The sequence below is a fragment of the Ptychodera flava genome, chromosome 11 (assembly GCF_041260155.1).
Source record: "Ptychodera flava strain L36383 chromosome 11, AS_Pfla_20210202, whole genome shotgun sequence".
Lineage (NCBI taxonomy): Eukaryota > Metazoa > Hemichordata > Enteropneusta > Ptychoderidae > Ptychodera > Ptychodera flava.
In genome coordinates this window covers 39,631,049-39,657,660 of record NC_091938.1, presented here as the reverse complement: position 1 = coordinate 39,657,660, position 26,612 = coordinate 39,631,049, and the positions used below count along the sequence as shown (strand labels likewise).

Sequence of the window (26,612 nt, the reverse complement as noted above, 5' to 3'; positions counted from 1 at the left end):
AAAAATAGGTAAATCTACGCATTGTGTACACTTGATTATTGATATTAATGATCTTAATTAGACTAGAGTGGTTACAAGTCCATTTTTGTGCAAGAAGTTTGATTTGGAATTTCACCAAAATGTACATTCATTATACATGGCAGTCTATGATAAACTATGAATAATTTTTTTCAAGTTCAAAATTAGGTAAATCTGTGCATTTTTTTATGCTTGATTATTGATATTAATTTTTTTGATTAGACCAGAGTGGGTATAAGTCCATGGTTGTGCAAGAAATTTGATTTTGGAATTTCACCAAATGTCGTTTCACTTGCATGGCTGTCTATGATGAAACTATGAATAATTTTTTTTGAATACAAAACTATGTAAATCTGTACATTTATGTATGCTTGATTATTGATATTAATGTTCTTGATGAGACTAGAGTGATTACAAGTCAATGTGTGTGCACGAAATGTGATTTTGGAATTTCACCGAAATGCCGTTCACTATGCATGGCAGTCTATGATGAAACTGAATGTTTTTTGAATACAAAACTGGGTAAATCTGTACATGTTTGTGTGCTTGATTATTGTTATTATTATTGTGTTTGCAAGAAATGTTATTTTTGAATTTCACCGAATGATGATTCAACATGGCAGTCTATGATGAAAAATATAAATGATTTTTTCCCAATACAGAATTAGGGAAATCTGTGCATTTATGTATGCTTGATTATTGATATGAATGTTCTTGATTTGACTAGAGTGGTTATAAGTAAATGGTTGTGCAAGAAATGTGATTTTGAATTTCACTGAAATCTTGATTCACTGCACATGGTAGTCTATGAGAGAATCATGCACATTTTTCCAATATAAAACTAACAATATCTTTGCATTTGTGTACATTTGATAATTGATATACACTTTTCGACCTGTTGCAAATGTTTTTGTCTCTTGTTTTCCATCAGCTTTTCAAGGTGTTTAATATAGGATACTAATGCATTTGTTTGCTTTGGAAATTTAAGGATAATGTGTAGGTATTTAAAAGAATCGGCGTATTTCATTGGTGATTTGCTATTCAGGAAATATTACGAGGACAATCAAAGTTTCGGCCATAAAATTAATTTCTGTCAAAAGTGACCCTCCCCCAAGATAGGTTTATAAAATTGCAGTATTCCCAGGAATAACTGAAACAGTATCAGTTAATTTATATAACAATTGGTTCGATTGTTATGTAAGTTAGGAACAAATTACGGAGGGGAGGGCTGGTGTTTTTGGAGGGACAGTCGCAATTTATCATGCAAGAGTTTTCAAAGAGATGGTATATCTTACGTTTGAGCGACTGTTACCAATATTTGGTGCAGCTATATAAGAAGGCAAGATGTGGCTGATATTGTGCTTCATCATAAAGTATTAAATCTTAATACATGGAGTCTATCATGCAAATTATTGACAATTTCCCCCAGAAAACTTGCTATATCTGTATATTTTATAATTTTTATATATTTTTATAATCTGTAAATTAGTTGCTGTGAAAAGTGACCCTCCCCCAAGATAGGTTTATAAAATGCAACCCTTTCCCTCGAAGAGTTTTGTAAAAATTGATCCTCCCCCCAATTCCCCCGACCCACCCCCTGTATTTAGTGAAGGCTCCCTAATTGTATTACGGTATGGTAAAATTTTTGTAATGCTTAGTTTTAAAACATGTGAAGGAGATGGTTGTTAATACACCGTGTTCAGGTTTAGAATATCATTGTTAATAATATGACACTAGTGTTAAAAATATGAACACTAGTCATTCAAATTTGAACACCAACATGTACATTTTGAATGCGTAAAGACGCATCTAGCGTCTGCTATTTTACAGTGTGTTAGCTCTATCAGCCAATATTTCGATTTTCACCAAACCAAGACGATGAAAACTTTAAGTACTCGACAGGAATCATAATACTGTAACTGTGGATTCTACCAAAAGATTCAAAACTTTATGAACAATTGTACAATAACATTTTGGTATTAAAGCGAAAGCAGAGATTTGGTTTCCCTGAGAACAAATTGAAAATACCAAAGAGGGATAAAGAAGTACCTACCCTCCTTGCACTAAGGCGTTGACCATAGCAACGTGCATGATTGACAGCAACGTGGTGTAAAGTGTTGCCTGTTGACTTGTATTCATGTCTGTGTTGTTTTTGTTATTGTACACTCATCGGAAGTCCCAAAAGGTCTAATGAACAATACACACAGGAAGGGCGTATTTAAGTGAGAAAAATTGATGAAAATATTCAAACTAACGAGAAACGATCCTGTAACAAGTTTATAAAATATTACGCATTGTTCATACAGTATTTAATGCATTTCTCGAGAAAGTGTGCAGACATACAAATATCCTCACTTTTCACCCTCGATTCAATGATCGACAACACCTAGTTAATTATAATAAGCATCAGAAACACAGCAATCACAATAGATGTATGAAAGAAGTGATAATGTTAACATCATAGACGACTGTTTACTGCATTGGCTTAAAAGAAGAGTATTGTGTAAAACCTGTCTTTGGAGGGGGTAGTTCGTCCTACGACAATTCATTGTACAGTACCTTCAATACAGCAGTAAAGGTAGCTCTTTTAATTGAATATGGTTGTTTGTTTGTTTGATTGTTTGCTTGTTTGTTCGGTAACATAACATTTCTGTTTGTAGTGATGCGAGCAACAAGACAGTTGCCGTTCAAGAGATACTGTTTAAAGAAAAATGATAAGGAAAGAGGAAAGTCATAAACCTATATCGCTTTGTACGATATTTTGAACTATTCCCCTCTCCCCTTTGCCGAGGAGATGAACAACAATTCTAAATAAAGAAGAGGTGACTCGCTAGCAGCAGAGAAATACATTCATTCCATTAGACACAAAAGTCCGGCGTTCATCGTAATGTAAGACTGTATACAATATGCCCTCAAAAACATATGTCAAATCAAATTTCATGCGGCCGGATCGAAGAATAGAAAGTTTTTCACTACCGATCATGTAACACCCGGAAAGGATATGATAAAAGTATGAACCAGGAAACTAACTGCAAACTCGAAAGTATCGGTGATCCGACCGGAGATAAATCATGATAAGAGCTATCAACATAACCCTGCTACCTGAATTACGCAATTTATGCAAGCCAATATTAAAGTTACACAGGTAGTTGCAGACAAATGCATGAGACTGCTGTAGTATTGAACCATGGACATTCCCGCAATGGTAAGTCCAGGTGCAAACTTCCGCGATGCTCACAATTCACAGCAATCCAATGGGTAGTGAATTGTTTGATGGCATTTTTTCAGTATTCATACTAGGTGTATGGTTTCGAAACTATTGCAAAAACTCATGTAAACTTGTGATGGCGAACAACACTAAGTGAAGATTAGAGAATATCCTGTCACTCACAAGGAAGATAGCTTCCAACTAGTGGTGTGTTGAAAGTGTAATCAACTTGTGCTGAGCGTGATATCCTCGAAACGCCAGGGTATTTTATTTATCGAGTATACTATACTACCCGACCTCTGAATACGCATTTGTTTTCGAAAGCAATGATGGAAAACGACAGTCTAATGACTATGCATTTTCATACATGAAATGACAATGTGTAAACAATGGTATCTCAATTATGGAAACAAGAGAGAGACGCAAATAAAAATATAAACTGAAGTAAACAGGAATACTCAGTGACATTATGAGGAAACAGAAATGTGAAGAAATAACTTATGTTGTATAAACTTTAAATACGATACAGCCCCGTATATATGTTAATTTACTCATTTATCAGTTTTAACTCCTAGTCGCAGATATGAATCACAGCAATACGTTTAAAATCGACGGTAAACTTACATTAAGCGAGTGACTGTCGCCCCTCTTGTGACTCCTCAATTTTGTCTGTGTTAACAGATCTATGCGCATACCTGTTTGCAACAGCCTTGAAACTGAGCAGGTACAAAACGGGGAAATCCCCATCATGTAAATTGTATTCAAATGCAGAGCGAGCAGTGTGTTATCAACAATAGTAAATCACGTGATTAGATGAGAAAGTGAGGCGCAGAGGTGTGACCGGTGAATAGTACTTCTTATGCATGTAGTTATATTAATGCTATGTGCACAGGCTCAATAAACTTGTGGAGGTCCAAAATTTCCAAGAAAAGGGGGAATTGCAGACAATCTGTCCAGAGCTCACATGAAAGAGATCTGCCATTGTTATGTAGGTCATTTTTCCCCACACTTATGACCCGAGTTTAATTAATCTTGAAAATTCTCAAGGTCACTGTCCTTCACGACCTCATGACCTTGAATGCTGTTACTTATGTTTGGAACCTTCTAGAAATTCAATTAATCATATAAGTAGAGATAATTTTAGTTCAGAGATTACCACATCAATAGAAGTTCTGGATATTTCTTATATTCTCTTACATAACCATTTAAGTATAAATACTTGGACAGCAGGCTTGCAGGCAGACATTTTGGGAATGTGTCTCTGACGTGTTACTTCAAGAATTTGGAAATTCCAGCAATACAAATTTCAAGATATTTCAGGCCTTCACAGCAACGCTGGATTTATTCTGTAGACTTCGCACAACTTCAAGCCTGCAAGCAAGCCAAAGAACTGTTTACTCTGTCTCACTGTCTGACACTGGAGCTAGTGCCGTCCCAGCTGAAATAAGTAGCCTGTATACTTTTACAGTTTGTATTCCATCCCTTGACTTAGCGATTAGTTTTATTTTGTAATAAATTTCGTTTAAAGGTTATTGATGAGTTCACCGTTTTGTTTGTTTTCTCTCACGTAATAAAATTGGGGGCTTGTCCGAGATATGATGTCGTTAATCATCCGTTGGAATGTGGCCGGAGAGTTCTTCATTAGCTTGAACTGGAACAATCCGTCTGGTGTAACAAAGCAAGATATTTCATTAGCACAATCCGTCAGAAGGACTTGCCAAAATCCCTTGAGTAGATCAAATGTTGTCACTTACTTTGCTTTTCCCGTTCGATCGATGCAATCATCAATTTTTGGGATTGGAATTTTGGAAAGTGTCCGTCTTTGTTAGAGTCTCCACTTTCCTGTAGTCCGTGCACATACGATAACTATGATCTGATTTTGGCACAAGTATGCAAGTCGAACTCCAGTTACGAGCATGGAGGGTTTTGCCAAGAACTGGAAGAAAAACAAGTACTATTTGAACAGGTTCAAACATCCTTTTGAGGTTTTTTATCGTATTTTACTTTCATGAACTGCTGAGATGACTGAGATGCTAATTCGCATGCCTTTGTAAGTTTGTACGAAATTCTCATACATATTGCAAAATTATTCAGAACAATCATTATCATCTGATAGAAATTTCTCTTTGAAAAGCTTGAGTTGGCCACGAATTGTATGTCCAAATACAAGTTCAAGTGGCTAAAACCAATAACTCTTGAATTGACTCTTTAACAGCAAAGAGCAGAAAAAGAATTCCTTTATCCCACTGCTTCTCTGTGTCGAAACAGTAGGTCCTAATAATATTTTTCAAAGTCTGATGAAATCGCTCGAGAGCACCCTGACTTTCTGTATTGTAAGCGGAGGACTTATACTGTTTAATCCCTTACCGAAATTTTAGGCCTCCCGCAAACTGTTACTGCAAATTTGCCGCAAGCTTTGCAGTAAATTTGCAGCAAACTATTTGCCGCAAATATGCGGGTGGTTCATTTTTCAGATGCAAATTAGGTTTCTTGTGAACTTGCTGCAAATATGCAGCAAACTCCCTGCCGCAACGTTGCTGCAAACTCTTTGCAGCAAATTTGCGGCACAATCCTTGCAGCAAACTTGCGGCAAATTAATTTGAATGTTTCTGAAAATTTGCCGCAAACTCCATACAGCAAATTATTTTATTTGCGCTGACCATTGTTTCTCGTGAAACTGGTATTTCAGAGTTTAGTTGGATAAAACACATCTTGTGCTGTCCACAGTCGGCCAATATATAAATATTATTTATCCAACTTAACTCTGAAATACCAGTTTCACGAGAAACAATGGTCAGCGCAAATAAAGTTATTATAAACAAAAAGATGACAGAGAAAAAAAGGTTAAATTCAATTGTGGTACAATTTATTTTATATGCCATGTTCATTTCATGCCACATAAGTGTCATGATCATGTCAAGATTTTCTTTTGACTTGAGAAGTTTCATGTAACATTTACATTACTGTCAAAGGCTGCGATTTGGCTTTCTGTTCTCTGAATTTCTTGTCCCTATAGTGTAACAGCAATGGATTCTGAAAAATATAAATCGTTCAGGGAAGAGTGTAAGTCTTTACCGTTTGACCAAACATTGTAAATTTCATGAAAGAAATCGATAATTATTTGAAAATGAGACAAAATCAAGTTGAAAATTGAAGCAGAAAATGCATAAATATTCATGATCGAAATTAAATTAATACTGATTAAAATGTCCGACAACGGACAACTCGCCGTATGTTGTTTACATACACGACGGCGACAATCTGCAAAAATCTCAGCACTTACTGTAAGTAACTGTTGTGAAACGAAAGTGCATTCAGTATGAATCAGTACTCAACGACAATTTATCTTTACGTAAAGATTGCAATACAACGATTACAGAACATAATTATAGCGATCGATGTACATACGACCGTACATTGACTTACATTTCTGAACGGCTCGCAGACGCTGGACGATTCCCGGTCCGGTTGCAGGTCTCACCGTGCTGTGTGTAAATACCGTACTCAGAAAATATAGTCGGCATCTTTACTGCCGCTCGCGTTCACAAATTTAGAACTCCGCCTGTCCCTGGTACTGTATACACGTTTTTGCAACTATGTGATATCATTTGGCTGGCGATTCCATAGAAAGATCACGAAATTGTCCACTAGAAAACTCCCTGCTCACAAGTACGCAGCCGACACTGGCCGATGGTATTAAAATCTAACTTCGCGCCGATCAAGCCTCATGACGATAACGGAAGTGCGATCTATAAATCATTACGCGATTGATATGTAGTCCCGTTTTTAAATGCTGGAATTGACTCTACATCTGCTCCAATCCGTTATATTTCATACTTAATATAGCATTTAATTTATTAGTTTAATGAAAATGGTTATTTTTATCATAGAAAGACTAAAAAGAGAGTAAAAATTCTTTCAGCACGAAGAATCAATATCAATGCGCGAACTGACCTTGATGAACCGTGACCGGAGAGTGTAAACATGTCGGCTGCTCGCAGCTGATACACAGTACGTGTTATACATGTTGGACGTTGGTGAAGCGGCGCTTTGAATTTTCTTACAGCGACTCGGGATGGAGTGTAATCCTAAATCTCAAATTTGTGCTCGGCAATACAACTCTAACGCTGAAAACATGGACAAAAGCCTTTTACCCATGTTATCAGAAGGCGAGATTTTGTCAGCGGCATCGATGGGACAGACTGTAAGCTCAGTGCATTGTACGTACCGTATACATGTACTATATCACGGTCCCTCCACTGTGGAGGACCGTGACTATATTGATGGATGAATAGTTTGGAGCACAGCCACTACTCTGCTTGGAGGTAGTAGCGGAAACATTACTGTACAGATTTGCAGTAACAAAGTCTACGACCTGTCCTTACAGACCATCATCAAACGCACATTTCGTTCGAAACTGTTTGCATTTTGGTATCATTCGCAGAAAATACAGGGTGTAACTTGCAAGACAGACAAGTCCTCCCTGTTTCAAAAATTTGTTTCCCTGAAAATTCAGTTTTCGATCCAACCATAATTTACCCAACCAGATTGTCAAAGGGCACTTTTATTACATCATGTCACTACAGTATATACTATAGATGCACTCTATATCCATGCAATGCTTTCACCAGCATAACTGAAGCTGTTCATTATCTAGCATTACCAGTTATTATAATTTAAAAAGTGGATTGTCTGTTATGAAATAAAGGAACATAAAATATAAATGAAAGATCAATTTTATGTTGCTTACACATGACTGGTCACGAAGTGCAACAGTACTCAGTGTGTAGTGTGTACTCCCTGGTAATGAAATAGTGGGAAATATGTCAATCATGTGTTGCTGCATATTTGCAGCAATAATCTGGTTTGCCGCAAATTTGCAGCAACTTAGTCGTTTACCGCAAATTTGCTGCAAACTGACTTAAGGGTTTGCAGGAGGGTCACATCTACCTACAAACTTCTGCAACTCCTTCCTGCAAGCTATATGCTTGCTGCATATTTGCAGCAAACTTACGGCAAATTTGCAGTAGAAATAATTTTCGGTAAGGGATGCCCAGTTGATCCATTACTTGTTGAAAAATTCCAGACATAAAGTTGGAGCCGTGATCGGACTAGACACATTTAGGAAGGCCGAATAAAGTGGAAAAAATGACTAAAGCTCTCACTATAGCCTTTGCCTTTATATTTTTCAGTGGTATGGCTCCTGGAAACCGAGTAGATGTACACATTATTGTCAACATGTACTCATTTCCTGATCTTGTTTTTGGTAGGGGCCCAACACAGTCTATAAGTATCCTACTAAATGGTTCTTGACAACCAGGAATTGGCTGTAAAGGGGCCTTTGGAATGGTCTGAATGATTTTCCTACCATTTGACATATATGGCAAGTTTAATAGAAATGTGCTACATCGTGCCCGAGATTAGGCCGATAAAATTACTGAGAATTTTATGATATGTCTTCCTGACTCCTAAATGATCAGCCCAGGGGGTTTCATGGGCAAGGTGTAATATTTCAGCACGATAGGACTTTGGAACCACAATTTGATGCGCTATAGCCCAATTGTCATCACCAAAGACATCTGGAGGTCCATTTGCAAATTAGAATACCAGATTTCCTATAATAATAGACAGGACTATTCGACGTTTCACCTTCGTCCTCAACTGTGTCAAAAAACACAAAATATCTGGGTCTCTGTGTTGTTCTGCAATAAGATTTGATCTAGAAAATGTCTGACCTTGGTCAGCAGAAGTTTTACTGAAAGTTTGAATCCACTAGGGATAATGGACTGATCTGTATCAAACATCTGACTGAGAAAGGTGTCATTTAAGTTAACATCTGTGACATAAGTTTTGTGAACATTTTGATTCTCTGAAGTTTTCTTTGATATGGCTCGAGGCAGGATACAAATCAGGAATTTCCTGTTCAATTGGCTCTGGATCATGATCTAAACTAGATTTATCAGTCACAAGTGGATTAGTAATGTTCTTGTCCTCAGCAAGGTCGTTTTCAAGGAGAAGGGTAACCCCTTTGAAAGGCAAGAAAAGCCTAATACCTAAAGTCACAGGTCCAGAGACGAAGTCCGAAGACAAATAGACATTATGGAGAGGAACAGTAATGTATTCATTACAATCTACCCTCTTAATAAGAAATAAAGAACCTGAAAATGACTTTTCAGAAAATGGCAGGGTATCTGCCAACAAAAGAGACTGGGACGCCCCGGTATCTCTTAAAATTTTGACCTGGGGTAGCGGAAGATAAATCACTACAAAGTGATACTAAACCATCTTGCATAAATGGTTTGAAAATAGCCATAATGCTATCTTGAGAAGAATTGACCTCATTAATTGGGGATAAGAGGGGTTTAACATCATAAAATGTGTTGCACACGTTATTAGACTCTAATTGAGATGATGAAGAAATAAAGCCGGTGGGCTCAGATCCACTTTGACCTTCATGTTTTCTTTTCAATTTTAAACAATCTGACATTAAATGACCGTCTTTCTTACAATTGTTACAAGAAAGTGTACCAAATTGTTTGCCAGAAGGAAATTGAGACTTTTGACCCAATAATGTCGAAGTGTTACTTTAATTCTGTGAACTGTTGTCCTTTGATTTTCTACTCTCCTTTGAAAAATTCTTGGATGAAAAGGAGGGGTTAAATTTCCCTGCATTGTTTCGATATGAAAAGGACTGGGATGGTTTGCTGACAAATGAAGTTTTGCGGGTCAATGAGTGATCATTGGCCGAACGTGCAGCAAACTCCAATGTATCTGCCCTTTTGTTCATTGATAAATGTCTTGATGTTACTCCGAATGCACGTTTTAAAGTCCTCAATCAAAATAAGTTGGCGTTATTTTTCATGATCGTGTCATATTTTTCAGAAGAACACCAATGATCAAATAGTTATTATTTTGTTCGAGCAAATTCAACATAAGTTTGATCTTTCACTTTTTCAAGGTCCCTAAATTTCTAAGCTTCAGGCACCAACTTATAGCCCTTGAGTATTAATTCCTTCACAGAATCAAAATCTTAAGCCTGCTCTACTGACAACTGAATGAAAATTTCTCTGGCTTTACCTACCAAAGTACTCTGCAAAAGCATAGACCAGGACGTCTTAGACCAATATCGACTCTGAGCAATTTTCTCAAAATGAAGAAAATATTTGTCAACATCCTTTTCTTGAAAGGGGAAACTAACCTGAAATGCTTAGTGATGTCAAAATTGTCTGAAGGGAAGAATTTTCCTGACTTTCCGAGCTCTAAATGTTCCATTTCTACCCGTAGTCGATGTTTTCTAATTCTCTTTCCCTTTCTTTTTCCTCTCTCTCTTTCTCTCTTTGTCTTTCTCTCATTTGCGATTCTTTTCTCTCTGTCTTTCTCTCATTTGTAATCTTTCTAGTCTTTCTTTTTCTTCATGTCTGATTCCCTCTCTGTCTTTCTTCCATTTGTAATTTTTCCTTTTTCTAATGCCAATTTCTTAAGCTCCAAATCTGCCTGCATTTCTAATTTTTTGAGTTCCATGGTGGACTGTATGGTGGATTCAGGCATATAATCATTCAAGGTGGATTCCTCAAATTATATTTGCCTACACTGACTAAATATTTGACAATATTGTACTGAATTTCCTTCTCGCAAGCTTGAGGTAGTGCAAAGTCTACAGAATAAATCCAGCGTTGCTGTGAAGGTCTTAAAAATCTTGAAATAAATACTGCTGGAATTTCCAAAGTCTTGAAGTAACACGTCAGAGACACGATCTCAAAATGTCTGCCTGCAAGCCTGCTGTTCAAGTATTTATACTTAAATGGTTATGTAAGAGAATATAAGAACAATTTGAAACGTCTATTGATATGCTAATTACTGCCCTAAAAGAATCTCCACTTATATGACTTATTAAATTTCTAGAAGGTTCCAAACATAATTAATTGAATTCAAGGTCGTGAGATCGTGAAGGACAGTGACCTTGAGAATTTTCTAGATTAATTGAACTCAGGTCATGAGTGTGGGGGAAAATGACCTACATAACACCATGATAAAATGAATGTATGCACAGTGGACTCCAGAATTATCCCTGAATTTATCATCATTCTGATCAATAAGAGACGCTTATTCTAAAGACATGTCATTATACTTTTTACATGTCAGAACCTATGTAGTATTCAGAGAAGAGTCCACCAATATTCGTTGAAGTTTCAAAGAGTGTAAAAACACGCCACAAGCATAACAAAATGTTGAAATGATGAGCAACTTAGATAAAGGCAACTTGTGTGGTGTCGGTCTCATATGATGACCTTTTGAAGACTGGAGACAGGCTACTCGCCAAACTTTCATTTGAAGTTTCCCGTTTCCATGTTCCATGTACAAGTTCATCAAAATTAACACTTGAAAATGGCGAAACTTGACCAATTAATGATACAACATTTTATTTCTCTTATACTGCCTATGGCATGATAAAGAGCCTTAGAAAAACCCTTATTGTTCAACTCCAGCAACATTCATTCTCATGAGCGATGCATAATTCGATGCACCGCTAACATGAACACACTGCATCTCAGAAAACGTGAAAGTTATCGCATATAAAGTTCCACTAATATGTCCATCATATATAGAACTTTAAAATGTTGCTCAAATTGTCCACGAGAGCATATTTCGACTTTCAACAAACACGATGGAATAAAGAATGCATGCAAATCGTGTAAATTGTCTGAGACAGATAAGGCCCGCTATTCGTATTCGAGCAGCTACAGCAGAGTCTCTCATCGGTCGTCTAGGAAAGACGTCATCCGCCTTCTGAGTGTTGTCACCGGGAATACGCGTCGAATTCACAGTAGCCCCTGTATTTGTATTGGAGTCTGATCTGACATCTGTAAGCTCCTCCTCATGCTCTGTTGTTGTCAGCTGTTCAGACACGACTTCCAATGGATATAACTTCTGGATGGGTCTGTTTGTTTGAACCAGTTTGTCGTTATCGTATATCAACTTTGTTACGGTTCCCAGATGCCATTTCTGACGTTTTTCCGTGTCACTGTGTATAATCACTACATCACCAACTTTGATGACATTGTTGCGACTTCCTGTAGTCAGGTGTCGTTCTCGCAGGGCTGTCAAGTACTCAGACGACCATCTTCTCCAAAATTGCGCGTGTAGTCTGGATAAATGTTCATATCTCTTGTTGACTTCGTGATGGTCTGAGTACGGTGGATCGGTTACCTCCTCGTCGGTGACCTCAATGTACGGCAATGAAGTTAGTGTCCTCCCATGCAGCAGGTGGTTTGGGGTCAATCCAATCTTGTCGTGTATACTGGATGACACATATGTTAATGGTCTGTCATTCAGGACGGCTTCAATTTCAGTTACAACTGTTGAGAGTTCATCGAAGGATATGAACACTCGACCGAGGGTTTTCTTTATCGCATTTTTTGTTAATGCAATCAGTCTCTCCCAGAAACCGCCAAACCAGGGCGCACGCTTTGGTATAAATGTCCACTGTACTCGGTGTGCGGCGAGAAAGTTGTTGACTTCTGGGGTGTCAAACAATGTCTTGATTTCATCGGCAGCTGCTAAATAAGTCGAAGCGTTATCAGACAGCATACGAGTTGGCAAAGATCGTCTTGCGGCAAATCTTCTGAATGCGTGCATAAATGTCTTCGTTGACATGTCCGGTACGACCTGTAAGTGAATGGCACGCGTCACTGCGCACGTAAATAAACATACGTAAGCTGTTCCACGCGTTCCATCTTTCGCTTTTGTGAATAGATTTCCTGTGAAATCTACACCGGTTGTCGTAAACGCTGGAACCATGTTTACTTGGTAGCTTGGCAACGGTGCTTGTACAGGATTTGCGTAAGGTTTCCCTGTAACTTTGTTGCATATAACACAGCCTCGTAGAACGTTACGTACGATGATCCGTATCTTAGGGATCCAGTATCTCTGTCGTATTTGAGTCACAGTTTACTGGACTCCCCGTGAAGCATCAGTTCATGTGCTTTCCGTACGATAAAGTCTGTTAGTTTGTGATGCGACGGTATCAAAGCGGAAAACTTTGTGACGAAATCGAGGTGCGCGTTATGAATTATACTTCCACAAGGGAGTACGTCATCATCGTCAACAAACAAGTCTATAGCTGTCTCACGGTTGGGGCACACTTGCTCAAATTCAGTTTCACCGACTGTATTGTGTCCCCATATTCTTGAAGTTGGACGTATTTTACCAACATATTTTCAGCTCGGGGGTACTTCTTTCAGTCTTAACATCGGAGGATTTCTTCATCCGGGCGATGAATCTGAGAACATAGCTTGTCACTCGCAACAACTTATCCAAGTTGTTGAATCTGGAGATATCTACTATGCGGTGGATGCCGCAGTTGTTTGGATAAGTCTTCTCTGGTGTGTCATCAGTCGTGGTTTCTCTGGGAGGTACAAGTATTTCCCTGTTTTCAGTAGTTGAGTCACTGGCCTTGTTCAGATGTGGTTGTATAATGTCAGTTTCACTAGGCTCAATCACAGAATGCATTGCATTTGCATCGAATACAGAACTTGGCCAATCACTTGTTTTCAGCCATAGTGGCCCATTAGAGTTAGAATGTTGTAGGTTTTCAATGCCTCTGGTCAATCGGTCAGCTGGATTGTCTTCGGTTGTGCGATCTCCATTAAGCGTATCGACAGAGTTCTCCGTTCTAGATATTACATGAAACATACGTACATTAGAATCCACTTTATGAGGCATTCCAGTTGGTCCGGAGAGTAAATATCCAAACTTGGACGATACAGCAGTCGGGCCAGACGTACCTGAAATAACGTGGGAACCAACGAAATTCCAATACTGGTCGGCGCCGATTAGAACATCAATCGGCCATGACTTGTCACTCGAGACTGGATGTGCGAAAGGCATCAGTCCTTTCAAATGGCTCATGTTATGAACTTCCTGCGAAATGTGATTAGTTAAGTCCGACGATATCTCAGGAATAATCATCGCGTCAATGGTTGAAGTATTCCCGTTCAGTTCGTGAGCAGTTAGTTCGGTGAATGCCATGGTACGCACATTTGAAGTTTTGTCGCCGAATGTTGACAACTTGATTTGTTCGCGACGCGTAACTTTCGCGGAAACTTGACTCGCGAATTTCTCTGAGACGAAAGTTTGGTTTGCTCCTTCATCAAACAAAATAACAGCGCGAATGGGAATTCCGTTGTGTGCAGAGATCGGTACAAACGCAGTCTTTAGTAGCACGGGTCCAGTGTTCACTTTCTTGTCTGGGAGCGAATCAGCTTTAGTAAATGTTACTGTAACCTCAGGAGTCGTTGGGCGCGTTTCCCTACCGTCCATAGTGGTACTTGTTGCCACGGCAACATCATCACGGTGTAGCGCAGTGTGATGTCGTTTCTTACATTTCTTGCATGAATATCGCGACTTGCATTCGGAAACTCGATGTCTTCCGAAACAATTAAAGCACAGTCTGTCCTTCTTAATAATGTCTAGTCTCTGACGAGTATCTGTTATTACGGAGCAGTTTGATGCGAAGTGCGATCCCTTGCAAAACGGGCAGGTTTTGGGAGCGGTGCGCGACTTTTGTCGGTTCGGCGATTGCGCGGTTGTGTGAAACGCGGCTGTGATTTCTGGAGTCGTTGGTTGTTGGCATCTCATCTATGGGCTTTATACCGGCTTGGAGCGCGTTTATCTCGTGTAGAATTGCTTGCCGTAGTTCCGATAGTGTCCATGCAGAATTACAATGGTCTCTTGCTATTTGCTTTCGGATGTTTTGAGGCAATTTTTCTCGTATCAATGGAACCAAAAGTTCGCCGTAAGTGCGTTCCTCCTTACCTAACGACTGCAGACCGCAAACGTGACTTTCAATCGAGTCGTAGAAGTTTCTCAAACTTTGAGCATCGTTTTTTGGTTTCTGCAGGTTCCACAAGGCAGTCATATGAGCATCAACTATGAGATGAGATTGTCCGTATCGTTCTTTCAATAGGTCAATCGCGTGAGAGTAGTTAGCGTCGGTGAGTGACAATCCACTGATTGTTCTCGCTGCCTCGTCTTTGAGCATGCTTCGCAGATAGGTAAACTTCTGAATGTTGCCTAGACTAGAGTCCGAGTGAATTCAGGACTTGAAAACGTCGAAGAAAGTCGACCATTCTAGTACATTACCTGAGAAAGTTTGTAGCAGCTGGAGCTTCGGTAGAGCGACTGTTTTACGTTGCGTGTTACCGAGAGACGACGTGTTGCCATTCTGCGTTGCGATGAAATCGTTCGGTGTTTGCGTCTCTGGTCTGTTTTTCTTCACAAATGTTGCAATGCCGTGGTTGCGTTCGTAGATTTCCGCTTGGTAATCGCCTGAAGCTTCATTTTCTTCGTCAAAGTGATCTTCGTCGATCATATCGAGGATTTTGATCTCAAGGTCGGCGAGTAGAGGTATCTTACTTGAGAGTTGATCGTTCAGCGCTTCCAGCGTGTCGAGTGTAGTCAATTGGTCGGTATCAACGTCTCCAAACTTTTTCATGAGAGCGTCAGCCCGGTTGAATCGTCGGGTCACTGTGCACGTTGACCGCGACGTGATCTCTTCTATAGTTTCAATAACACTGTGGCTGTCTGGTCCTCGTTGTTTTGTCTCTCTGGTGGAGGGTTGTGTTCTTGTTCCGACATCTTTCTCGGGTATCCTGGTCTCGGCACCAAAAATGTGGGGGAGTAAAGTGACGATGAGAATCCCCCGGGGTGGGTTCGAGTTAAACTGACGTCGAAACAGAAGCGAGTGATTCGGTTCAATGTAAAAACCAAGGTTGGTTTATTACAATTCGAATCCAACAACAATAACTAGTAACACCAGAATAGCAAGCTTGGCCAGCCATGCTGTGAAGCATCAGCTATCTATAGAGTTCTCTCCAACATGCTAAACTAGAAGCGTGGCAAGTTCCTATCCTAACTGGTGGCGTCACCATGAACGCTGGAGAAAACATCCCGAAAAGTAGCAAAGTAATTTGAGTGGGAAACATACCAAAGTCTGATTGGGTATAACTAAACGTCTATGATTGGCTGAGAGTTCCTATCTCAGGATCCTTGTGTCTGTAATGAATAAATTTGAATTACGTTCTAAACTTCTCCAAAAATTTTCATGATATTTGAAATTCAAGATGGTCACCATGCCTGTGTTAACTCTATGGGGAAAAATAAAATTTTCGATTTCTGAAAAACTAAGACGGTGAAAACTTTTTTTTGATCAAGAGATTTGAAATAAGCCCCAACAAGTGGTAGATCAGAAGAGAATTGATTTAATTTGAAACTCCGAATTTCTGTCCCCGAGGCGCGTTGTACCTTAACAAAGATGCGTTCAGAACTGTTAGATCTTAAGGTAGAATTTCTCGGTTACAGGTATGCGGACGCTCAAACTTTTAAAATACTAATTTGGTCTACCGCTTGTGGGGGTTAATTTCCAAGATCATGGAACAACTAAACTTTTCACTGTCTTATGTTTGTGAAGATCGAAAAGATTTACCCATGGAGTTATCACATGGAAAGTAGCCATTTTGAATTTAAGGTGTCAGTAAATATTGGGTTTTTTATTACTCGGGTACCAAATCAGATTTTTATTTTTACTTCGAAAGGAAATGATTTATAGTTTTCTTAGGGAAAGTTATGGCAAAAAATATCAGTCTTTCAATTTTCGCACGACCTTCAATTATTGGAAACTTAGTTGTCTACATCCGAGTCCGTATACCGTGTCACGTGAGAGGAAGAAGACTCCAATCATATTGTAACTCTTGGGCGTTTTGTGTATGTCTAACCAAGGAATATCTAAAATACTGAAAAATACTGCCACGATGTACACATAATAGTTAATCAGACCAATTCCTGAAATTTATAACATTACTGAACGTCAAACTCGCACAGGCATCGATTCACGGAAGTCCCAATGCATGATATCACACAATGGGATGAATCGTTTGAACTTTTTGAGTTGCTCACTACAAGTTCCGTCTGTGTGTGAATTTTTCTAAGTAGTTCCGTTTCAAAATTGAATAACACGAATAGATATGTAAATTCAACTTTTTCAGTTTTTTAAGATAAACAAAAGTTTAGTCCGCGCTCAAACACTTGAAATCAGTCGTGGTTACGTTACTTTCCCAAGAAAGATTCCTATGTGATAATTTAGAAAATATCATAGGCATAAAAACTCATTGACAAAATTATTTTTCATAATATCACAGATTCGACAACAGTTTGTGAGAATACAGCTGCCAACAAACTTTGTTTTCGAATAAACAATCATAAACTTTAATTGTTCCCACTGAATTTACATGAATGTATTCTCTATCGCGTAATGTCATCTTCAGACCTGAACTGTAGCGATGGACGAGAGCACATTCAAACTTCAATAAAGACTTAGATTGCCTAAGATGTGTATTCTCAGTGCGATTTATGAAGGAAGTGCATGATCGAAAGACATTCTAGATTCCGATATATCAGGTTCTTTGTATAAAAAAAGAATAAATGAGTCAGACATTACTTCTGTCTTCTTACATTCAGTCATGGTTATGTGAAGCACAAAGCTCGCCACAGAGAGATTCAGGAAATTCCATGGCCTATTTTCGTCGCATTGTTGTAATTTCTTTTCTTCTATTATTATTCTCTTCAAGGAAGCTGATAGAATTTAAGTTCTCGGGGGCTTTGAATGGACGAATTCCATCAAAACACGGCATCACATCGTGCGACAATAGCTATGACTAAACCTAAAAATGTCTGACTGTCGGTTCTTTTTAACCCCTGCCAAACATGGCGTTCAAACCTTCTGAAGTAGACATTTTTCACACAGATAATACTTCTGCAACTAATTGCAATAAATACGGAAAATAACTGGTGTAAATGATTTGACTTATTAGTAGATATCGACTTGAATCAGCAAAGTGACTCCAATATTTGTGTATTATTATAGTCAGTCGTGTGGGTCAGTTCAATGGCAATCGAAGACATCAATGACAGAGGTAAATCAAAGACCTGGTAATGGGTGTCGGACCATTATTTTCCATATAAAGGTGTATTGAAGGCTAAAGCAATTGTTTTAGACCTTGGTTTTGTCAGGTGTACGGTTAGTTGCCAGTGATATAGTTTGGTGGGACGGGATCTTTAAAAACGCAGGAGGAGAGGCCAACAATCTCAGGCTGACAACAAAACTGTACTGGTCCATTTAAGGTATGAAACATTACCAGGTCTGTGAGATATATTTTATTTACAACATTAAATTTGACCATCCTGAACCACTTATCATGCATGTCCTCTTCCCTGCTCAGCCGTTCATGTACGTTTAGACTGAAACATTCAGTTCGGTCGTCCAGGTGCTCAGTAGAGTGGGCGGAGTCAATGTTTTACCCATACAGCAGCAGTGATCAAAGCAGCTTAATATCAAGTTGGGGAAAGACATAGGGGAAGGTTAATGACATGTCTGCCCCTATTGCGAGAGTCCCATTACAGTAAACTATGCAATTCATGAAAGAGGTTTATATACTAGTATACCTTTTATTTGTACCGTACTATACCGTTTACACATGCCGCTTAAAAATCCATGGGTACAGAAAACCGAAAAAACATTCACACGGACAGAAATGCAAATTTTACAATGAGTTGTAATATAACAATCATGACGATCAATAGGTACTCGTGTAACTGCATCCGGGTTTGTGTCCGGGTTGACTTCAAGTGGTTGAGCAGTCATGCGTACAGTGCCAGGTGAAACAAACAGTGTTCAGTCGTTAATGTGCGCTGAAACATAGACAGTCTATGGCTGAAATCAGTTTCTCTAACAGGAAGCAAACAAAACAACGTAGAACATGATCTGAAATATTAACATCATTTGTCTACGATGTTAAACGATTGATCATACAAGAACAGCGAAGAATGAATATTAAACTCCAACATTTATTGTATATTATGTTCACTTCTATGGTACTCTAATCATCTTCAGGAGATTGGGGTTTTCGTTTGACTTGTTTAAACGACTTGGCAATGACGAGTAATATTATTTGCATTTCAGCATACATACATACATACATACATACATACATACATACATACATACATACATACATACATACATACATACATACATACAACATACATACATACATACATACATACATACATACATACATACATACATACATACATACATACATACATACATACATACATACATACATACATACATACATACATACATACATACATACATACATACATACATAGTACACTGTGACAGTGTTGATGTAAATAAAAGTATGATGTTGCATGAAGCTGTATAGAGCACAACAACAATTTGTATCAAAATTGCTAACTTTTGCGAATAAACCTGTATAAAAATGTATGGACATTGAATATAATGTATAAATTCTTTTGCTATTACCATAAGCTATGAGCAATATTTAAAAAAAATCCGTGAGAGATCTACAAAATCCAAATATCATATCTGTTTTCCTGTTAAAGTGCCATGGTATTTATTGCAAACTGTAAATTAAGGACAATCTTGGGATCCTTCTGTATTTCACATTGCTGACAAGCTAAACGTCTTAATCTTCGTCTTTATCCTTGATAAGTGCACTTTGTTAAATATAGGATCCAAATAGTATGATATTCTAACCTATTGTGCCCTGCACTCATTCAATAGAAAAACCCGGCTAATCTATATCCAGCACGAGCTTGTGCTTCAAGCAATGAAGTGCGCAAATCATGCTTGAATTGAGCAATTATGTGAGTTAAATGCGATATTTTGATTGAAAGCATGACAATGCTATATTATTGATTTCATCGAGTTGCTCCCTTAAGCTTCACTTCTGAGTATTTCATGTAGTTATTCCAAACGAGACTTTTCTGTGTCTTTCAGATCCACAGTTTTACAAGTGTATCGTGCTTCAGCCACATCATCAACTTCGGAATAAGCCGGTGGCTTGCCGTACATGGAAAACAGCTGGCAATCTTGTGGTACATATGGAGGTGGTGGTAGTACCGTGGGAAACGAGTGAACTTCTACATCCGGGAGTTGTGAGTTAACGCTACGTTGAGTTGACGTCACAGCATACCTGTCGTTAACTTGAGTTTCCGTGTACCGCGACTGAACGGCTCCAGTGGTGTAATTCGCCGATATGGCAGAGTCAATTCCTCTGTTGGTTGCATGACTTATATTCATGTTTGCCAGAGGCACGTCACGGCTGCCTCTGTTGTTGATCACTTTATTTCTACGCCCGCATCTGAAAACGAAAGAGGCTTCTATATTATATGGACTTACGTTTAATGAAATATACGACTTCTTCCGAGAAAAGGCTAAGACAAACGGTAATGATGATTTTAAGTTGTATATTTGAAATTTGAATAAAATTATGTCCTCGAAATAAAAAGGTTTATGATCGCACAAGTTTTCAAAATCGCACATGCAAGTTTCTCACATTCTCCTGTTGAAAATGTCAGGGGTTTTAAAGGTTTAAAGGTAACCCTATGGGACGGAATGAAATTTGATGGCCATGTATTGCATGGTTTCTACCTAATGGACTTCCATTCGTAAATACTCGCCTGGGCATGATAAGAACAGATTTAGAAAGGCGGTAATAACAACTTACTTCTGATACAATACGATAACGATAATGATGACGATAACGCCGACTGTGGCTATTGCTATGGCGACTGGAACAATGCTGAAGTCATCTTGAACTTCATCATCTTCTTCAAATTTTCCCTTAATACCATTGTTTGCTACGGTTGTCTCTACGATGTCAGTATCACCTGAAAAAGTAAATAAGTCTCACAATGCATTGTTCTGCACATAAAACATTTTGGATCTGACACCCTGATGACCTATGACATGATCCAGGGATCAAAGTTCAAAAGGTTGAACTTTTCAATTTATGGTCACACGTTTACTTTTCTACCATTGAGACACTTTTGAAGTAGTATCAGCCGTCGCTTACATTCACAGCAGCTTCTAAGATTGTTAGAGTTAGGTAAATAAACGAAGTAATAAAATGTTCTCATAACTCTCAGTGCACACCCATTGCGCAGTCCAAAACAATATTTGGGAATCAGGTGATCCTCAGTCATCATATATCCATGGTCCATGTTTAATATTTCAGTGGAATCAATAGTGCATCCCCAGCAAATTCTCACCGTCACATCGTCTACCGTCTTCGTTAAGGGTGTCGCCAGTAGGGCAGCTGCAGTAAAAACTGCCGTCGGTGTTCGTACAGTTACCGTCACACCCACCATTATTGAATGTGCACTCGTCTACGTCTGAAAGGGGACAGTATGAGAAGAATATATCATCCTGCCATTAGAAAGTGATATTAATCCATTAATCGTTTAAAGCTATTGACGGAATATCACGCAAAGTGAGACAGTTTCAGTCTGAACACAGTAACAGACGAGGCAAGAAGTGAAAACAAAAATCACATTAACTACAGATCCTCATATTTCTGATAAAGCTGTTTTGTATGCCTTGGCATTGATTCTCTTAAACATTTATTTAATTGTCATCACATATTTCTATCATTTGTAAATGTACTCGTTGTGTCATGAGTTTACGATTTCAGAACAAAGCTTATCCATGTACATGCAAATTCATGTGAAAAATTTCAATATCTCATTAGATGAACAGAGCGCTTTAACCTCCAGCATGCACTTAACTAGTTTTCTGTCTGTCTGTCTGTCTGTCTGTCTGTCTGTCTGTCTGTCTGTCTGTCTCTGTCTCTCTGTCTCTGTGTGTGTGTGTCTCTCTCTCTATGTAACCTTAACTAAAAAGATGCTAAATTAATATGTTATATACCTTGACACGTCGGTTGGACATTTGACCACACCCCATCATCACAACTACTACTCAGGCTACCCGACAGAATATATCCAGGGTTGCAGGAAAAAGAAATGACGTCACCTGCCCGGTAGCCTGTACTTCCAGGAGCAGGGAATCTCATACCATTAGATGGGACACCGGGATCAGGACAGTCATCTGAGGCTAAATAATCGGTATAAGATGATTTTAGATCGTTATTCTGTGCACAACGATGTAAAGCTGTCGGTATCCAGACACTGATATTGTGACTTAAAATGGCTAACATGAAGAACGTTACTTGGTTTTAACCTGACTATTTAAATTGGCGTTACGAAAGTAACAGTGCATTTTTACATGTTGTATCCTAGAGAACATCTTCGCCAGGTCGTTGCTCTCTTTTTAATAGTCGACTTATTGATGGCACTTATTATCGCTATACATAGACATGGATTATTTATTCTAAAGAATGATCTGACTGCTACCTCAACAATCGCCTGGAGCTGTTTTTGTAATTCTCTTTGGCAAATGTCAGACGACTACAGAAACAATTATTTGGAATACCGATGAAAGGTTAAAGTACGCTGTACGATACGGTAGGATAATTGAACTGTCTTTACCTTGGGTGCATGTACCGCCTGTTAAAATGGACGGGCATATACAAACATTGGGTGCTATGCAGGTTCCGCCACTTTGACACGGGGGGTCACATATTGCTGAAAGTATAAGAAAAGCAAGTTACGTATAAATCATACAACAAAAAATACATTCAATAATAAATAAAATACATTCTTCATCAAAATATTTTTTGAGAAAGTCTGTGTATGATATTTACTGGTTTGACTTTGATAAATCGCATGGACATTTCCAGTCACTCCATTGCCGGCAGATCATGAGTCACATTCAGTCATTTTACTTACGTCGCAGACAGTGACCATTCTCCTCTTGCCAACCTTCACAACAACGCAAAGTCCCGGATGCATGCCTATATTCTACTCGGTATGCTGTCCTGTATGTAAAACAGAAGCAGTGTTAATATAGTGGATAATGAGGGATACGGAAGACTACTCAATCATGTATAATATAACATATTCATTTAATTCCGGACGAATCATTAAATGCCATACAAGTCGAAGACTATCTTGATAATGCAGGGACATTTACTAATTGAGAGTAAAACTTATAAGTGATGTGATCGCAGAGGAGTTCGTTGTCTGTTTGAAATAAATTACATCTTACCTGAGACGACTACATGTCAGCGGAAAAAACCCTCCACAGTTGGTGGTATACATTTGTTGATATCTGACGCTATATGACTCAACGGTCCCTCCTTCACACACATTGAGGCTGTGAATGTACGTTGTTATTTCACATGAAAAACTCACCAAAATAAACATACATTCGTACCAATAGATAAAACGTCATCTTCAAAAACAGTTATCGATGAGAGCTTATATTTGAGTTCAAGGATTACATTCATCATCTTGTGTCACCAGCGATGAATTTCTAACTTCATGTTAATTTGCAATGGATTGTGGGAAGTGATTTAGTGAGGCAAACAGACATGGCGTAGTTTCTAATAGTATACGCCATTGGCCATTAATTCTGACAAACTGAACAGAAACCATCATTCTAATGCTGCAAATGAAGGAACCCATAAAAAATCTCAACGATCTGTCGATAGACCTTCGTACAAAACATTCATCAAATCTATCAACACACTCTAAAATTGACACAACACAATACAACAACACACTGTATGACTCAGACCGACCTATTGAGTTGCTAATGGATCAGCTAAAACGATATGATGACTGAAAAAAATGAAGATCATAAATTGAAGATCAGACAAAATACTCACTTTCCAAAATCCAATCCGTTTGAGGAATCAATCGATATCAGTAATAGAAAGAACCCTAAAGTGAAAGCCACGATCTTCATTTTCTATGTATCGCTGCGCAGATATCTGGCACCAAGACGTCATGTAATACAAACTAGAGAAACTGAAACAAAATGCATTCATTCACTTGTTAGTCACAATTTTCTTGTCGTATTTGTAAAGCATAAACGAGAAAAGACATCATAAATTTATTTCATTGCTTAGTAACAGTTTTGGTTCACTTTTTTGACACATCCAGCACCATTTTGGCACGTACAAAGGCAATGGTTGCCTTCTGTTGATATATACCAATAATTGTTGCTGTGAAAAATATATCAAGAACCAAACTGTTGTAGTCAAGAGTACAGCTGCCATCATTGGACAATCAATCCATTCTAGTAGGTCAGCAAACTAAATTTTGGTTCAAGATTACGTGCGTAGTCAAACCTTTACACTCGCTTCCTATGTCACTAGCTGTAAACGCAGTCTCCTGCCCTTTGTCCTCTATCAAGCTATGAAATTTTGTGCGTCCACCAGGTCGAGATAGCAAGAAACCTAATGCGTTGTTGACTGAAACACGTAGACCGTAACGATGAGTCACGTGACAAGTCGCGGTTGCTACGGAAACGCTTATTATACAGACATTCATTTTATTTTCTATAATTATTTTCAGGAATTAACAAAAAAAACAGCGATTGTTGGAATGGTCTAAATGTATACATAATTAAGCAGGCGATTATTCAATATCTCTTTCTTTTACAATGCTTCATCACAAAACGCTACATGGTGATTTTTGAACATCCTGTTCTTCTACCGGATATAAGAAGGGTGGTCATGACTGGAATTGGCAAATATATTACATCCATACACCCTGGAAATACGCGATATGTTAAGATCAAATCAGAAAACGCGCAAACGACAAATTGAAACATAAATGCGTGTCTACTAAATTGAAATATATTGCCTTACGTGTCTTACAGTCGATGGATTCGGTTGGAAATTTCCTTCCTAATATGCCAAACAGTGGTTAAAAACAAGTATCCCCACTCTCTCTCCGGTGCGCAGACAGCAAAACATTCTATCTGGCACCTCAGCTACCGGGAACGACTTTCTATTGAAACGACTGCGAGGGAAAAGATGGGATGAAGAAGGGGAATCCCCTTTCGGTCATTTTCATTTTAACCAATCGCATTCAACGCGGCAGTGACAAGCCTTATAACAGCTGAAGATGACACAAGACTACTAAGTATAGCTGACTTTGCAATGTGATTGTCTTCATTGAAATAGTGTAGAATGTCGAACTTGTTTATTCAATGACTGAAAGGATATTTCCGTGTTGTATGAGAGAGAGAGAGAGAGAGAGAGAGAGAGAGAGAGAGAGAGAGAGAGAGGAGAGAGAGAGAGAGAGAGAGAGAGAGAGAGAGAGAGAGAGAGAGAGAGAGAGCTCTGAAGGTAAAGCTCGGAGGTTGCAAACTACATAAGATGAAATTGTCTTTTTAGATTTGTAACATATTTTTTGAAAAATCGTATCTCTCCCTGTAAATAAGATGAAGAACAACATGCGTTGGCTAATATAGCTTACGCTGCATGTTTAGGTAATGAATGGGTCTGTAAAATAGACTAATGTCAAAAATCTCGTTAAATTACTATTTAAACACAAACGCACTCATTTCCCCCAAAATAAACATTCCAGTCTCATAAGCTATATCCCTGAAGTAGTTCATGTTGGGTTAAACACACGCTTCAATGTTTCGCTGGTGTGAGTAGACTCCGACGCATGAAGTATGTTAATTGTCATTTTTCCCAATTGTCGGCAAAAAGCAACTGTTGATTTTATATGATGTTTATGACTTGCAGTCTTACTTTTCTCATCGTATTTGTTGAATTAACAAACTTTCAACAAATCGTATTTGCTCAGGCCGATGACGACGTCTCGCAAATATGTCGATATAATATCATTTATATAACGCTTCGGTTGCTGTGACCAACTCTTTTGGGTTGGAAACGGTAGCCGACTGGTTTTGTGTGAGGCCTAGCAGCTAGGCGATGTTGCCGTGAGTGTGTGGGGGGTTCGAATCCCGTTTGGGTATAGTAAAAATTATATTTCCATATTAATTCGTTCAACGTCACACAGATATATAAAGCAGAATTGAACTATTTACATTTCCATATACAGTCAACATTGAATTTAATGAGTAAGAAAAGCAATCCTAAACAAAAATCGGCGCCTACCATAAAACCATAAAACATACGAGAATACAATCCTTGCTCATCAACTTTACTGTATACCATACACAGTTCTAACTTAGAACTTGCAGAAGGATATGTCCATAGTTTGGGGTTAAACTAAATGAACAACGTTGAAAAATGTCTTTATTAACAAAAAGCCTGTAAAACTAATTTTCTATTCTCTCACATTCCCGAACAACACACCATTCTTACAACAATATGATGATTGAGATGGTGCGAAAGTATTTATTAAATCGGCAAAAGTTATAAAATGTCACAAGTTACTTTCTGTGACGAAATTTAACATTCCGTGAAAATAATACAAAAATTGGGTGTATTAGCATGATACGTTTTAGTTTACAATATTATCTTGTTCGTAGAAATTATGTATTAGAATCTCAGACTTTAATCCTCGTACAATCTAAACATCAAACAAGAATAACAGCACAACGACAACAGCAAGAACAACACCAATAATAATATTAACA

At 38.3% G+C, this 26,612-nt stretch overlaps 3 protein-coding genes and 1 long non-coding RNA gene across 8 annotated transcripts in view; all 4 read right to left on the bottom strand.

Annotated features, from left to right (window-relative positions):
• Nucleotides 1-3,944, bottom strand: part of LOC139144249 (epidermal growth factor-like protein 7) — a 70,715-nt gene extending 66,771 nt beyond the window's left edge. For all 4 annotated transcript variants that reach the window (XR_011554793.1, XM_070714915.1, XM_070714916.1 and 1 more), the window contains exons 1-2: nt 3,851-3,944; nt 2,072-2,205 (exon numbers count right to left, since the gene is read on the bottom strand). Coding sequence is in view for 3 of the 4 variants with exons in the window: in XM_070714915.1 (XP_070571016.1) it covers nt 2,072-2,157 (86 nt within the window). In the remaining variant the exon portion in view is untranslated. The remainder of the gene's footprint in view (nt 1-2,071; nt 2,206-3,850) is intronic.
• Nucleotides 3,945-6,070: 2,126 nt separating this feature from the next.
• LOC139143159 (uncharacterized) lies at nt 6,071-6,988 on the bottom strand. The gene is made up of 2 exons (XR_011554551.1): nt 6,653-6,988; nt 6,071-6,259 (listed from the first exon to the last, which is right to left on the bottom strand). It is a non-coding gene; the product is annotated as an uncharacterized lncRNA (long non-coding RNA).
• A 3,633-nt stretch (nt 6,989-10,621) lies between these two features.
• LOC139144531 (uncharacterized) lies at nt 10,622-13,024 on the bottom strand. Its single transcript, XM_070715229.1, has 2 exons — nt 11,969-13,024; nt 10,622-10,753 (listed from the first exon to the last, which is right to left on the bottom strand). The coding sequence occupies exons 1-2, from the start codon at nt 13,022-13,024 to the stop codon at nt 10,622-10,624; spliced, it is 1,188 nt and encodes a 395-aa protein (XP_070571330.1).
• Nucleotides 13,025-19,602: 6,578 nt separating this feature from the next.
• Nucleotides 19,603-24,968, bottom strand: LOC139144248 (uncharacterized). Of its 2 annotated transcripts, none has more exons than XM_070714913.1 (9): nt 24,343-24,476; nt 23,878-24,019; nt 23,256-23,363; nt 22,937-23,025; nt 22,637-22,732; nt 22,017-22,202; nt 21,362-21,484; nt 20,818-20,980; nt 19,603-20,451 (listed from the first exon to the last, which is right to left on the bottom strand). In XM_070714913.1, exons 2-9 carry the CDS (start codon nt 23,955-23,957, stop codon nt 20,055-20,057), a joined length of 1,242 nt encoding a protein of 413 aa, XP_070571014.1. In that variant the 5' UTR covers nt 23,958-24,019; nt 24,343-24,476; the 3' UTR covers nt 19,603-20,054. The 2 variants fall into 2 exon arrangements, with proteins under 2 accessions (XP_070571014.1, XP_070571015.1); XM_070714914.1 differs by lacking the exon at nt 24,343-24,476 and adding an exon at nt 24,865-24,968 and having other exon boundaries at nt 19,661-20,451.
• Between the last annotated feature and the right edge of the window lie 1,644 nt (nt 24,969-26,612).